The sequence below is a fragment of the Terrapene carolina genome, unplaced genomic scaffold, assembly GCF_002925995.2.
Source record: "Terrapene carolina triunguis isolate 2854851 unplaced genomic scaffold, T_m_triunguis-2.0 Scaffold120, whole genome shotgun sequence".
NCBI lineage: Eukaryota > Metazoa > Chordata > Testudines > Emydidae > Terrapene > Terrapene triunguis.
Window position 1 is genome coordinate 3227302 of NW_020664471.1, and position 13357 is coordinate 3240658.

General features: G+C 44.7%; 1 protein-coding gene across 1 annotated transcript in view; it reads left to right on the forward strand.

The window, feature by feature from the left end:
• UBR2 (ubiquitin protein ligase E3 component n-recognin 2) overlaps positions 1–13357 on the forward strand; it is a 111404-nt gene that overhangs the window by 67808 nt on the left and 30239 nt on the right. Inside the window, exons 25-28 of the mRNA XM_026652528.2 lie at positions 709–863; positions 5924–6026; positions 6831–6940; positions 7225–7305. Coding sequence (XP_026508313.2) covers positions 709–863; positions 5924–6026; positions 6831–6940; positions 7225–7305 — 449 coding nt within the window. The remainder of the gene's footprint in view (positions 1–708; positions 864–5923; positions 6027–6830; positions 6941–7224; positions 7306–13357) is intronic.

Genomic DNA, 13357 nt, shown 5'->3' on the forward strand with positions numbered 1-13357 from the left:
CCCCCCCCCCACCGCTCTCCCCTGTGGGGGCAGGAGGCAGAAGCTTGGTCTTGCGGCAGCCAAGCTTCCCTTCTTCCCCCAGCGTGGCGCTTTCCGGCCCCTCTGCCCCTCCTCCTCCTCCTCCTCCTCCTCTCACTGGGCAGGCAGCGTGCCACTCGGAATCGGCTCGCGTGCCGTAGGTTGCCGACCCCTGCATTAGAAAACAACACCTTTTAGATTACCCAAAAAGCAATCTTTTTTTCTCCAACCCAGTAAGCAAGGATTTGAATTTAAATCTGTCTTGGAGCCAGTCTCCTGAATTCCTTATCCCCCCAGCATAGTTGCTTTTCTGACTCAGAGTATTTCTTGTTAAACAAAGGTGTCCTATTTTCAGAAAAAAAAATTGGTCTATTATCTGTATTGCCTACCCTTAGTGTTTTATATATTAATGCTTTTACTTCACTTCTTTACCCCAATAATGTAAGGCAAAAAGTTTGTGGGGAAATTAATGCTTTCCTTTGTTCCATGTCTCTGTTTAATGCTTTTTTTATAATTCAGTTAAGTAGTTTTTAGGTGTATGAAGTACTTTACCTAATAATGCAACTTATCAAGCAATTACATAGTATATTGGTTTAGATTCTACTAAATTGTTAAGAGAAGTTCTAAATTGTGTAAGTATTGGGAACGTTTCAAAAGCTTTAATGTTTAGCAAATGAATTTCTGTTTCAGCACTTCCTCCTCCTGTTCTGCCTCCTCTCTCTCCTCTTTTTGCAAGCCTGATTAATATTCTCCAGTCCGATGTCATGTTGTGCATTATGGGAACAATACTCCAGTGGGCAGTAGAACATAACAGCTATGCCTGGTCAGAGTCCATGCTGCAGAGGGTATGTATAGACGTTTAAGTCTGTGCACGTGTTAGAGTAGAAATATCTATTTTAGTGTATTGATATTTACATTTATGTATAGATCCTGGTAACTTCAGTGGCATCAGGAATATCTTAACTGCCAAATGAGTTAAGCATGAAAAATGTAGAAGATCAAATGTAAATAGAGGATTTTTTTCTAGCTTACTGTTAGTTAGAAAAATAACACCTGGTGTCTTCAAAATATCAACTAGTTAATTAGTATTAGTTTTGAATTGCATGCAGCAAATCATCTTTGAGTATGAAAGCACAGGTAGGGGAAGCATGTTCTAGGGCTCTTGGTATGTTGGTGTCATTAGGCATAACCCTAGGTAACTCGGGAGGGTGGAAGACCACGAGTGTCGATGAAGCCTTCCTGCACTAGGCCTAAATGAACCAAAGTCCTTCCATGTTTAAACTCTAATCGACCTCAAAAGCCAGATGCAGAAATTGGAATGTGTAAACAGCCAGTTATCAGGTGTAGCACCGCTCATAGTGGTAATAATGAGGCCTGCATACTTCTGGCTGAAAGGCAAAATAACAAATCAAAGGAAAGGGACAAGATAATAATTCAAAGAGAAGTTACTAACAAGCTGGACTTGTAGCCGCCAAGATGATTTAACTGCTTAAATGTAATTGTTTGCTACTTGCTTAATGTAAACTATTACAGGGAGGGGGGGGGGAGAAGGAAAGAGCTTAGCTGCAAAATGTATAAAAAGAGAAAAGCTGCTTATGATGGTGTGCTTGATCTGAGACGTGCCAGTCTCCTTGCACCGCTTTGAGATCTCAAATAAACTTTGATTGCTTCTCCACCCTGGTGTGTTCATTGGCGCGAAGCACACCGGGCAACGAACCCCGCTGTTGCTTTCCTCGGGCACTCTGTGCCGGCAACAGGTACATTTTTAACAGGTGGCCTCAATTTCAAATATATTTGTATATGTAAGAGGAAAGAATTCGGTTTGGACTAGTTAGAATAATTCTATAATTTTATGGTAGGGAAAGCATTTTTCTTCTCTTGCAACCTTGTATTTTCGAGATTCTGTAACTTTAAAAAAAAGTACATTTGGGCATTGAAGTATCCAAAGCTTGTTCTCTACTCAAAGGTAAATCTTCTTTGAAAAATGTGTTTAAAAAAAAAAAAAAAAACCCAAATGGAATTGAATTTTTTGATCCAAAAAAAAGACTAAAAAGCAATTTTCTCTAGTTACAGAAGTTTTTAGATTTTTTGTGTAAATTTTAATTGGCTTTTAAAAAAAAAAAAAAACACCACCACATTTTCAAGCTTGGCATAGACTTAATCCCCCACGAGGGCCCTTGTCTTTGATGTGTGAAAATTTTTTGTTTACAAATAAAAGTTTAATCTTAACTGGCAAAAGTAAGGATTACTCATCTGTGTAAAGACTGCAGGATTGGGCTCAAAATTCTAACCATTTGAAAATGTATTTGATTCTGAGACCATACATGTCTTTATTGGAATGTTGAGACTGCATTTCCCAACTGTGCTTTTAAAATTCACTCTAATTTGATGCTTTGCGCTCAAAATATGCAGTATATAAATCTGAACTGAATTAAATATCACAGTAATATTGTACAAAATAACTATGTGCTAGAGGGACAAGATGTAATTGCTGTGGGAACCATAACATTGAAATCTTAACAACGTAAGAGTCAGGAAGTTTAATCATAATTAAGGCTACGATTTAGTCAGGGATTCCATGAATTTACCGGACCTCCATGACTTCTTCCACTTCAGCTGAAGCAGGGGCTGGTGGCAGGACTGTGTGCTCCTGCCCTGCTGCAACTGGGGGTGGATGGCTGGAATCAGGATCCTGCAGCTCCTGCCCTGCGGTTTGTGGAGGGACTGCAGTTGGGCTGTGTGCCCCTGTCCCACAGCTGCTGCGTGCCCCTGTCCCACAGCTGCTGCCAACTCTAGAGTGGGGCCTGTGCACCCTCGTGGCTGCGCCCCAGCCCCATGGTGGAGGCTGCAGCAGTGGCCATGCGCCTCTGCCCCACAGCTGCAGCCAGCTCCAGAGCTGGGGCTGCTCCCCTCCTGCTGTGCCCCTCCTGCTGTGCCCCAGCCAGTCGCGTGGCTTTTGCTGGGCACCATGCTGCAGCTGGGGCTGCATGCCCCTGCCCGGGGGCTACGGCCAGCTCCAGAGCAGGAGGCTGCAGCCGCTGAAGCTGGGGGTGTCCCCCCACAATGATGGGGGTCTTGGCCTGTCAGTCTCCCTCTTCCCCCATGAGACTCCATTCCTCCTCCCTATTTAGCCCTGCCCCCAGTTATTTTTAATAAAGTCACGGATAGGTCACAGGCTCCATGAATTTTTGTTTATTGCCAGTGACCTGTCTGTGACTTTTACTAAAAATAACCGTGACAAAATCTTAGCCTTAATCATAATTCATTAACATATTTTTCATACATTTAATAGAGTTGGTATTTGAATATGTGAGCCTAATTCTACTCGGATACTTGCATGTTAGTCTCATTGAAGTGAATGGAAGTTAAATGCATGTATTGGAGAGCAGAATTTTGCCCAAACAGTGACAGACTGCATCATATTGACAATTACCCTGAGAATTCAGATAATTTGGCTTGAATTAATAGTTTTCTAGTTAATTCATTCTAATTCCTTGGTTATGTTGAAGGATCCCAGGGCTTTGCACTTTCCCTTTATTATCTTCAGCTGTGTTACACTCAGGATTAGTGACTGTTTGTCTAATAAATGGCCCAAGATGGTTACAATTTACTAGGTTCCTCTTGTTGTTAATTCCTGGAATTGAATGCTCCAGTACATGTGGAAGAACTTTCTCTGACTTTTCTGGAACTTAATCTATGGTAGCCAGAGACAGTATGTTTGACAAGCTTCAGAGCTCACTGCTAGGTTTATCTATTTTAAACTCTTGATTTCTGCCATTTTATGGCCAGTTTGGGCAGTTTGTATTTTCAGTTTAATGCGGCACCATTTATAAATTGGTAAATAGCTGGATAACTGATTTTTATTTCAATCTTAAGATGCTGCTAGACAGTTAAGTTTTAATAGATCATGCTTTAGTTTTTTCAGGTAACTTTCCTGTACATTAGGGCAAAGAAGTTTAAAACTTGTGCGTGCATTTTATGCGAAAGTCCCAATAATAATATGCGGCTACCCCCAACAAACGAAGAAATACAGCAGAAGCCGGTTTAACCCAAACCAGGGTTGTTCTTTGTGCTATGGTCCCTATGGGTGCTTTACCTTAGGATGTATGTGCTCCCAAGCATTCTTGATCACAGATTTTTAGTTAGCAGGGCCTGCGCCTCCACACTATACACCATTGTGCTCTGATGCAAGGATATGTAGGGAGGGGCAAACCTGCCACTCCAGTTCCTTCACAGATGTCTTTGGCTCGAGATGGAGCATTGTAGTGTCCATGTTAGCTTCACAGCTACTACCTTTATTCTTTATATTTTTCTTAGTGTTTTATTTAATTTTGTTCTTTGTTTCTCATTTGGTTTAAGCACAGGCTTACGCTTTTGGGGGGTCCTCCCCTCAGTCCCCATCCAGTCTTTTTGTGGTCAGGGCCTTCTTCACTCTTGGTGTTTGTCTGCATTCTCCCTGGTTGGATTATGCCAAAGATCCTGGGTTTCCAACCCTGCAAGACCCGCCACAGGTCATTCCCCTCAGTGATGGGCATTCCAGGTGCCTCAGAGAGAGTCCTATGGCCCATCTAAGTGCAAGATCTGCTCCAGATTTAAGAGCAGATCAAGGAGACGGAGGAAAGATAGATTGAAGCTCCTCTTCATATAGCATTCCTTGAGAGGTGCGGGGTCCTACTTCCTCTCCGTACGTTGGCCTCAGCTGCTCAGACTGTTCCAGTGACTTCAACCTTGGTAAACAGAGACCATGGGCTAGCTTTGGAAATGAAGCATTCTAAAAGGAAGAAACCGCATTCCCTAGAGAGACTCGAGAAGAAGGGAAAAGTCACCTTTGAGGCCAGGGAACTAGGAGACTTCACATCCTGATATGGGTACTGCTGAGTCTTCTACAGGCCCCTGGACCAAGATGCCAGTAGACCAAGAAGACTTCTTATAGACCTCTCATCGAGAAGTCTTCTAGCAAACTGCATCGAAGAGCACTGTCATCGTTGGTACCAGAGGCGGAGACCTCCAGACCAAAGGACTCCTCGAGGAGCAAGGACTTCTCTAAGAAGCCTTCTTCAGCTCCAGTGCCATCCTTAGGTCACAGTGGACAGAGGACACGCCATCCTGTAACTCGCATCAGGTCAGACACACTTGTTGCTCCATCATTGCCTTCCTGTCTGCTGCAGTGTCTTTTGGGGTTTTTGGTTGAGAAGGAATGGAGTGGTGGCAGGTCTGCCCCTTCTTATATACCCTTGCACTGGAGCATGAGAGCGTAGGTGCAGACCTCTGGACCCGTGGCTGCTGCTAACTAAAAATCTCCAAGAATACACTGTAGCATGCACATCCTAAGGTGGAGCACCCAAAGGGACAACACATCTCAAAGAACTCCAGTTACTGTACAGATAAGTAACCTTTTCTTCACAGTTGCTACACAGGAAAACAGAACATTGGAAACACACATGTAGAATACAATACTTTTTGTGACTTGGATACAGTAATAATAACTTATTTCAAATAAGTCTTCAGAATGAAGACAGATATGCCAAACACAATCTTAGCGAGATGGGGTGGGTGAGGTAATATCTTTTCCTGGACCAACTTCTATTGGTGAGAGAGACAGATTTTCGAGCCACACAGAGCTCTTCCTCATGCCTCTGTGTGGCTCAAACTTCTATCACCAACAGAAGTTGGTCCAATAAATTATCTCACCCACTTTGTCTCTTTAATGTCCTGGGACTGACACAGCTACAACTACGCTGCAAAGACAATCTAGGTAGTTACTATCTAAAGTTCACTTTCTTGTAATTTTGCTTTTTACTCAATTGTTTCTCTCTCAATATAGTGTTTTTAGTTCCTTATAGACATTAGGGGATAGTATAAAATGTTTTTTGATACAAGGTCTGAAATTTGTGATTTTATTTAGGTTTTGCACTTGATTGGAATGGCACTACAAGAAGAAAAACAACACCTAGAGAATCTCAATGAAGAGAATGTTGTAACATTTACCTTCACTCAGAAGATCTCAAGTATGTCCGTTCTTCAAATGATTAGCAAATTCAAAATCAGGAATATCAATTTCTGATATTTTGTATGTAAACGTTTTTTGCCCTTCTGAATCAAGATGCATTAAAAGGCCACTTTAAAAGATGCTTTTTAAATACACTTTAAATCTGTATGTATATAATTCAATGCACAAAACCCCCAGAAGTATAGAATTCTACAAAAATAATCTGTTGTAGAAAATGTGCATATACATAAGTGTTTAGGTTCTGAAATATCTAACAATAGGGATAGTGTCATGCCTGATAAGCTTAATATTTATCCTCCTGTGTTTTATATATTATTTTTCTAATATTACATTTTTCTAAAATGTCCCACTGATAAGCTTTTTTTTGTTTCTTTTACTACGAATTGACTAAATTAATATTGCAACAATCTTAAAATCCTGCTCCTTAATTTAATGACCAAACACTGGGTCTGTTGGGTTTATAGCTATATATTTGATATAAGTATCTTGTTATTCCTCCACTGCATCTTCCAGCTAGTTCCTGTGATCTGGTAAAGTCACTAAATTGACAAGATTCTTGGTTTGAAGTGAGCAGAAAGTTTATCACTATCATTCCCTTGTACCAGTTCCAAGCTAGCATAGAGGGCAGAGTGACAATGTGTATGGTCTTGAAAACCCAGTCAAAACAGGATTTTTAGACTATTATATCTCTAATTTATAGGATTTAGAGATGGCTTATGAAGTTATTTTGAAACATAACATGTTTAGTCCAGTATAAAGAGGTGAAATACACTGAATATAGCTGTCTATATCTTTGTTCTAGGACCTGGTGAGGCACCCAGTAATTCCCCTAGTATATTAGCTATGCTAGAAACTTTGCAAAATGCATCTCATCTAGAAGTGCACAAGGACATGATCAGGTGGATACTGAAGGTAAATCAGAGTTTTATTTCTAGGATTTTTCATGAATGATATAAAATGTTCACAATACATAGCTAATTAAATTGGGCTGGTTTTAGAAATTCATTATTAGAAAAAGTCACTGTTTCCTTATGCTCTCCTCCCCCAGTTTGTTTGTTGCATCCTCTCATCTTACAGAATTCAGCACAGTGGGTTTCTGGTCCATGAGTGGGAACCTTATACACTATCATAGCTAACAAACCATTATTATTTGTATTATTTAAATGCCACAAGCTAACTAATTTTTCTTGTTGCAGACTTTTAATGCCATTAAGAAACTAAGAGAGAGCTCTTCTACAAGTCCTGTGCCTGAGACTGAAGGAAATATTGTAGAAGAGGTAAAAATAAGCTACCACAGGTGGTTGTTAGTTGTTGTACTAAAACAGCTAGAGGTCATGAACTCCAATGGACTACATTTTTAATTAGTGACCTAAAATCAGGCCAGAATCTGCAGATATGTCTTTTAAAAACATAGTTCACGTTCTGGCACACAAGCTGCAGTTTAGTCAGCCTTAGTACAGGGAGGTTAGTTCAGTCTGTGGGGAGGGGTTCTTATTCATAACTTCATCACTGAGTCTGCATTTTTCCTGCCTGAGGCCTCCCTAGTTAGTAAGCAGGGCCTGGAGACTTTGCTCTTTCCATTATTTCTGACTATTTTGGAGGCTGCTCAGAGACATTTAAGAGATTAACTATTGTTTCTCCTGTTCTGTAGGTTGTTCCAAGTGTATTAGATCCAAGGGTATTAGATCACCCTACCTATTTGTTTAGGTCTAGACTGCGCTCGATAGGCATGGCTTAGAGTAAAGGGTATTGGGAAGACACAATACCTTAGGGAAGCACAGCTTACATGGAGGGGAAGGCAGTGCCATGGCCCCACCTTCTCCACAGGAGAAGAAATGAAGCAACCTCTGCACTTCTGGGACTCACACATGGTCTATATTTCTGCCTGGCCCTTACATGATCCAGACAGATGAGGAGACAGCATAACAGCCAAACAGAATCATTTTATTTATTTAGATTGTATAATCGTTTGTGACTTATAAATAGCTGAGGAATTAAAAAGTAAATACGGTAAAAATTGGAAATGTAACATTAAGTTCTTCAAGTGCTTGCACATGTTCATTCCAATGTAGGTGTGTGCGTGCCCCGAGCACAGTTGCTGGCATTTTTTCCGTTAGTGGTATCCATTGGGTTGGTTCTAGCGCTCCCTAGCGTCGCACGCTCATAGCGTCTGTACAGACCCCGCTCCCCTTCAATTCCTTCTCTCAATTTTAGTTTACATAGTTATTGTAGTTTTTAGAAGTTAGTGTAGTTTTAGTAGTTTCTAGATAGTTTGGGCTCCTCAGCTTTTAGATAAGGGAGTTGTCCACTGTCCCGGTGCTGAGGCATGCCTCGGTCACCAGCGTTCAAGCCTTGCGTTTTGTGCAGTAAGTCTATGCCTTTTGAGAAACCCGCACTCGAGCTGCCTCAAGTGTTTAGGGGAAGCTCATAGGAAAGACCACTTTCAAATTTGCAAGGAGCTTAAGCCCTGGACTCAGAAGGACCGAGCTGCTCGATTGAAGGTCCTGCTCATGGAGGCAGCCCTAAGGCCAGCCTCAGAGCCACGCTCGGACTCAGCACCGAGTACCTCGGCCTTGGTGCAGAGCGCTCCTCCATCAACCTGGGTCTCCCGGCACTGATCATCTTCTCTGGTGCACAAAAAGAAACACCGAAAGCACCAGGAGGAGAAGAGATCTTTGGTCCCGAAGGACTAGGGAGAGAGCTAGACCCATACGTCACCGTCAGGAACCCGCAGCCACAGCACCACAGCGCCCTATGATGACGACTCAGGGTCGCTGACAGCTGCAAGATCTCTTCCGCGACCCTCTCCAGCACTGAGTGGCATGGCACCGCCCTAGTCTTCGCAGCACAGCTTATCGTCATCAGACTTGGAAGTGAGATTGTATTCCCCCCATGAATGCAGCCAACCTCACTGCTCCCCAGGTGTTCTTACCCCACCTCAGCACCGAGTTCTTTGGTACCCCAGGGCACCTGGCCATCATATCTATGGGGTCTGCCTACCATGCAGTGGCCCTTCTGGAACTCTTGGGGGTTTTCCCCCACCTCAGGGACTTCTTTGAGAAGCCAGGGCACCCCTGGTACTGTGCAGGGATACCCCAGAACTGGAGTCTGGTACCAAATACAGAACCACACCCCAGGAGGAAGCCCTGCAGGCTCCTGTGAGTGCTGAGGAACCAACTGAGGTGCCTGGTCCAACATTAGCCGCCTCTTTCTCCTCCCACAGTGGCACCAGTGACCTCCCCATCTCCAGATGACAATAAGGCTTACCATGATCTGTTGAAACAGGTAGCGTCAAACCTAGGGGTCCAAGCAGGGGTGGTCAAGGAGGTGACACATGGCCTCTTGGACGTTCTTTTGCCAGTGGGCCCATCTAGAGTAGTTCTATCACTTCATGATGCTCTCATGGAACCGCTTAAGGCCCTGTGGCAAACCCCTGCCTCCCTCCCAATGATGGCAAAACTCAGAGCGGAAAAACTTTGTTCCTGCCAAGGGGTATGAATTTCTTTTTTTGCACTTCCCCCCCCCCGGGGTCGTTGGTGGTTGCAGTGGCCAATGAGTGAGGTCATGCGGGACAGCCGGGTTCTATGCCCTAAGCAAAGGACCCTAAGAAGTTGGACCTGTTTGGGCAGAAGGCATACTAGTCAGGGACCTTCAGCTTCATATAGGTAACCAGCAGGCCCTGCTGGGGCGCTATGACTTTAATATGTGGGAGTCACTGACAAAATTTGGGGAACTATTTCCCCAGGAATCCAGGCAAGAGTTTTTCTCCCTAAATGAGGAAGGCAAGTCCGTGGCTTGCGCGTCCGTGCAGGTGGCCCTGGATGCCACTGACTCTGTAGCCAGGTCAATGGCAACTGCGGTTACAATGCATAGGAGCTCTTGGTTGCAGTCTTCAGGACATCCCCAGGAAGTGCAACAGACCATACAGCATCTCCCATTCGAGGGCTCCTCGCTTTTCTTGGAGAAGACAGACGATAGACTGCACAGCCTTAAGGGTTCCCAGACAATCTTGAAATCCCTGGGACTTTATGTATCTGGCAGGTTCAAGAAAGCAGTATGAAAGCAGATGAGCCATTACTTCCCGCAGACTGCCAGGCAGGATCAACAGAGGATTTAGGCTCAGGCTCCTTCCCCAATCTTCCTCAATTGGACGATGCAGGTTGGGAATCAAATGCGCAGGGCCTAACATGCGTTTTGATGAGACGCTCAAGGTCAACATCGGAATCCCATATGTATTGGATCCAGCTACCCCCTGTTCTCCAACTGCCTTTCCTATTTCCTGGATGCCTGGACCCATATCACCTCAGACCGCAGGATTCTCAGCATGGTAGAACTGGGTTACACCATCCAATTCTTTTCTACTCCCTCTTCAGGGACCCTTTTCACAAGCTTCTGTTGGAACAAGAAGTCCAATCCCTCCTTCAGGTGGGAGCTGTCAGGAGGTTCCCATTCACTTGAGGAAAGGGGTTCTATTCCCGCTATTTCCTAATTCCGAAAGCCAGAGGTGGTCTCAGACCTATTCTAAACCTGTGACGTCTCAACTGATATCTCAAGAACCTGAGGTTCCACATGGTCTCCTTGAGTTCCATTATTCCCTCACTGGATCCCGAGGATTAGTATGCTGACCTCAATCTAAAGGAAGCCTACTTCCACATTTCAATTTTTCCTGGTCACAGGTGTTTCCTAACGTTCGTAGTGAACTGAAACCATTACCAGTTTGTGGTGGTCTCTTTCAGCCCGTCAACCGCCCTTCAGGTTTTCACAAAGTGCATGGCGGTAGTAGCAGCCTTCCTCAGAAAGAAGGGAGTCCCTGTTTTCCCATACCTTGACAACTGGCAGGTCAAGGGCCAGTCCAGAGCTCAAATGGAAGCAGACATCTGTCTCATCCAGTTGATTTTCAAAGCAATAGGTCTTCTGTTAAATGTCCAGAAGTCCACCTTGATCCCAGTTTAGAGGATAGAGTTGATTGGAGCACTACTCGATTCTGTGCAAGCAAGGGCTCTACTTCTGGATGACTGGATCCTCTCAATTTCGTCCCTAATAATATCTCTTCAAGGTCATTGGATCACAACCATGCAAAACTGCCTGAGAATCCTGGGTCACATGGCATCATGCACACATATAGTACAACATGCAAGACTATGACTCCAACTTCTACAAGCCTGGCTAGCCAGTCTACTCCCCCTCTTGCCATCACTTTGACTCAGTGCTCACAATTCCAGTACAGGTCCTCGACTTGCTAATATGGTGGCTGGACAGCCAGATTGTATGTGCAGGGGTACCCTTCTTGAATCCCCAGCCGTCCGTGTCTCTGGTATGTGATGTGTTGGATCTGGCTAGGGAGCCCACCTGGGATCCCTCAGAATTCAAGATCTTTGGACTCAAGAAGAGCTCTCCCTGCACATCAATGTCAGGGAACTTAGGGCAGTGTGTCTAGCCTGTCTGGCAAATCCATTTTAATCCTCACGGACAATATGATTGCTATGTTCTACATAAACAGGCAGGGTGGGCCATGATCTTCCCCCCCTGGGCCAGGAAGCAATCCATCTGTGGGAGTTCTATATCAATCACTCCATCAGTCAGAGGTATCTTACGTTCTTGGGACTCAGAACCAACTGGCAGATAGCCTCAGCAGATCTTTCTCCTCTCACCACGAGAGGTCTTTCTGTCCAGACATTGTGAGGGACATCTTCCTATGGTGGGGGACTCCCCTTATAGATCAGTTTGCCACCTGAACCAACAGGAAATGCTCCCAGTTCCCCCTGCAAGGTCACAGCCCAGGGTCTCTCGCAGATGCGTTCCGGGTACAATGTACAAAGCACCTGTACTACACATTTCCTCCTATCCCACTGATTCACAAGGTTTTGATGAAGATCAGGTGGGACTGAGCATGGGTCATCCTCCTAGCCCTGGCATGGCCCAGGCAACATTGGTTCTCCTCCCTTCTAGCCATGGAAATGGAGACACCACTGTAGTTTCTGCTGAACCCAAACTTGATATCCTGGGGTCATGGCCGACTGCGGCATTTGAACCTCGCATCCCTTCATCTGACAGCCTGGAAGGTCCATGGCTGAATCCAGAGGAGCTAGTTTGCTCCTAATGAGGTCCTAATGGGCAGTAGAAAACCATCTACCAGAGCCACATACCTGACAAAATGGAAGTGATCCTCCATCTGGTGTTCCTGCCCTTGCAGCCATCCCTGCAACTTATTCTAGATTACCTGCTTCTGCTTGGACAACAGTCTAGCCCTTTCATGAGTCAGGGATCCCATCCCCATATGGGACCTAAACCTTGTCCTGTCAAAGTTCATAGGACCCCCGTTTGAACCCTCTGGCAACATGCTTGCTGTTGCATCTCCCCAGGAAAGTAGGCTTCCTGCTGGCCATCACTTCGGCCAGGAGGGTTTCGGAGATCCAAGCCTTTACCTTGGAGCCCCCATATACGGTCTTTTTCAAGGACAACATTCAGTTGAGACCACACCCGTGATTCCTTCCGAAAGAGGTCTCACAATTCCATTGCTATCTAGCAGTTTTTCTGCCAGTGTTCTGCCATAAGCCACATGCGAATAGAGAAGAATATTGCCTCCATTCGTTGGACATTCAGTGTGCCCTGTCTGTTTTACATGCAAAGTACCAAACCATTCCACAGATCCATTCAGCTGTTCATAGTAATAGCAGAAAGAATGAAAGGTCTCCCCATTTCTGCATAGAGAATCTCATCGTGGATTACTTCATGTCTCAGAGCATGTTACAAGCTCGTGGATATTCTGCCCCGGGCTAACTTACAGTGCATTCTACAAGGTCCCAAGCCTACTCTGCCGCTTTTTTGGCACAAGTTCTAATTCAGAACATCTGCAGGGTGGCAACTTGGTTGTCAGTTCACACGTTCATGACTCGCTATGCCATTACACAACAGGACAGAGCATGCCAGCTTCGACTGGGCTGTGTTACAGTCGGCCTGTCCTTAATCTCCAAACCCACCTCCAGTGCAACTGCTTGTGAGTCGCCTACATTGGAATGGACATGTTCAAGCACTTGAAAAAGAAAAAATGGTTACTAGCCTTTCTGTAACGGTTGTTCTTTGACATGTTGCACATGTCCATTCCAAAACCTACCCTCCATCCCCTCTCTGAGGCGGTCGGCAAGAAGAAACTGAAGGGGAGCAGGGTTGGCAGGGTCCTTTATACCGACGCTATGAGCACACGACTCCAGGGGGCGCTAGAGCTGATCCAACAGATACAACTAGGGGGAAAAAATCCAGCAACTCTGCTCGGGGCACGCACACACCTCCATTGGAATGGACATGTGCAACACATCTCAAAGAACAGTT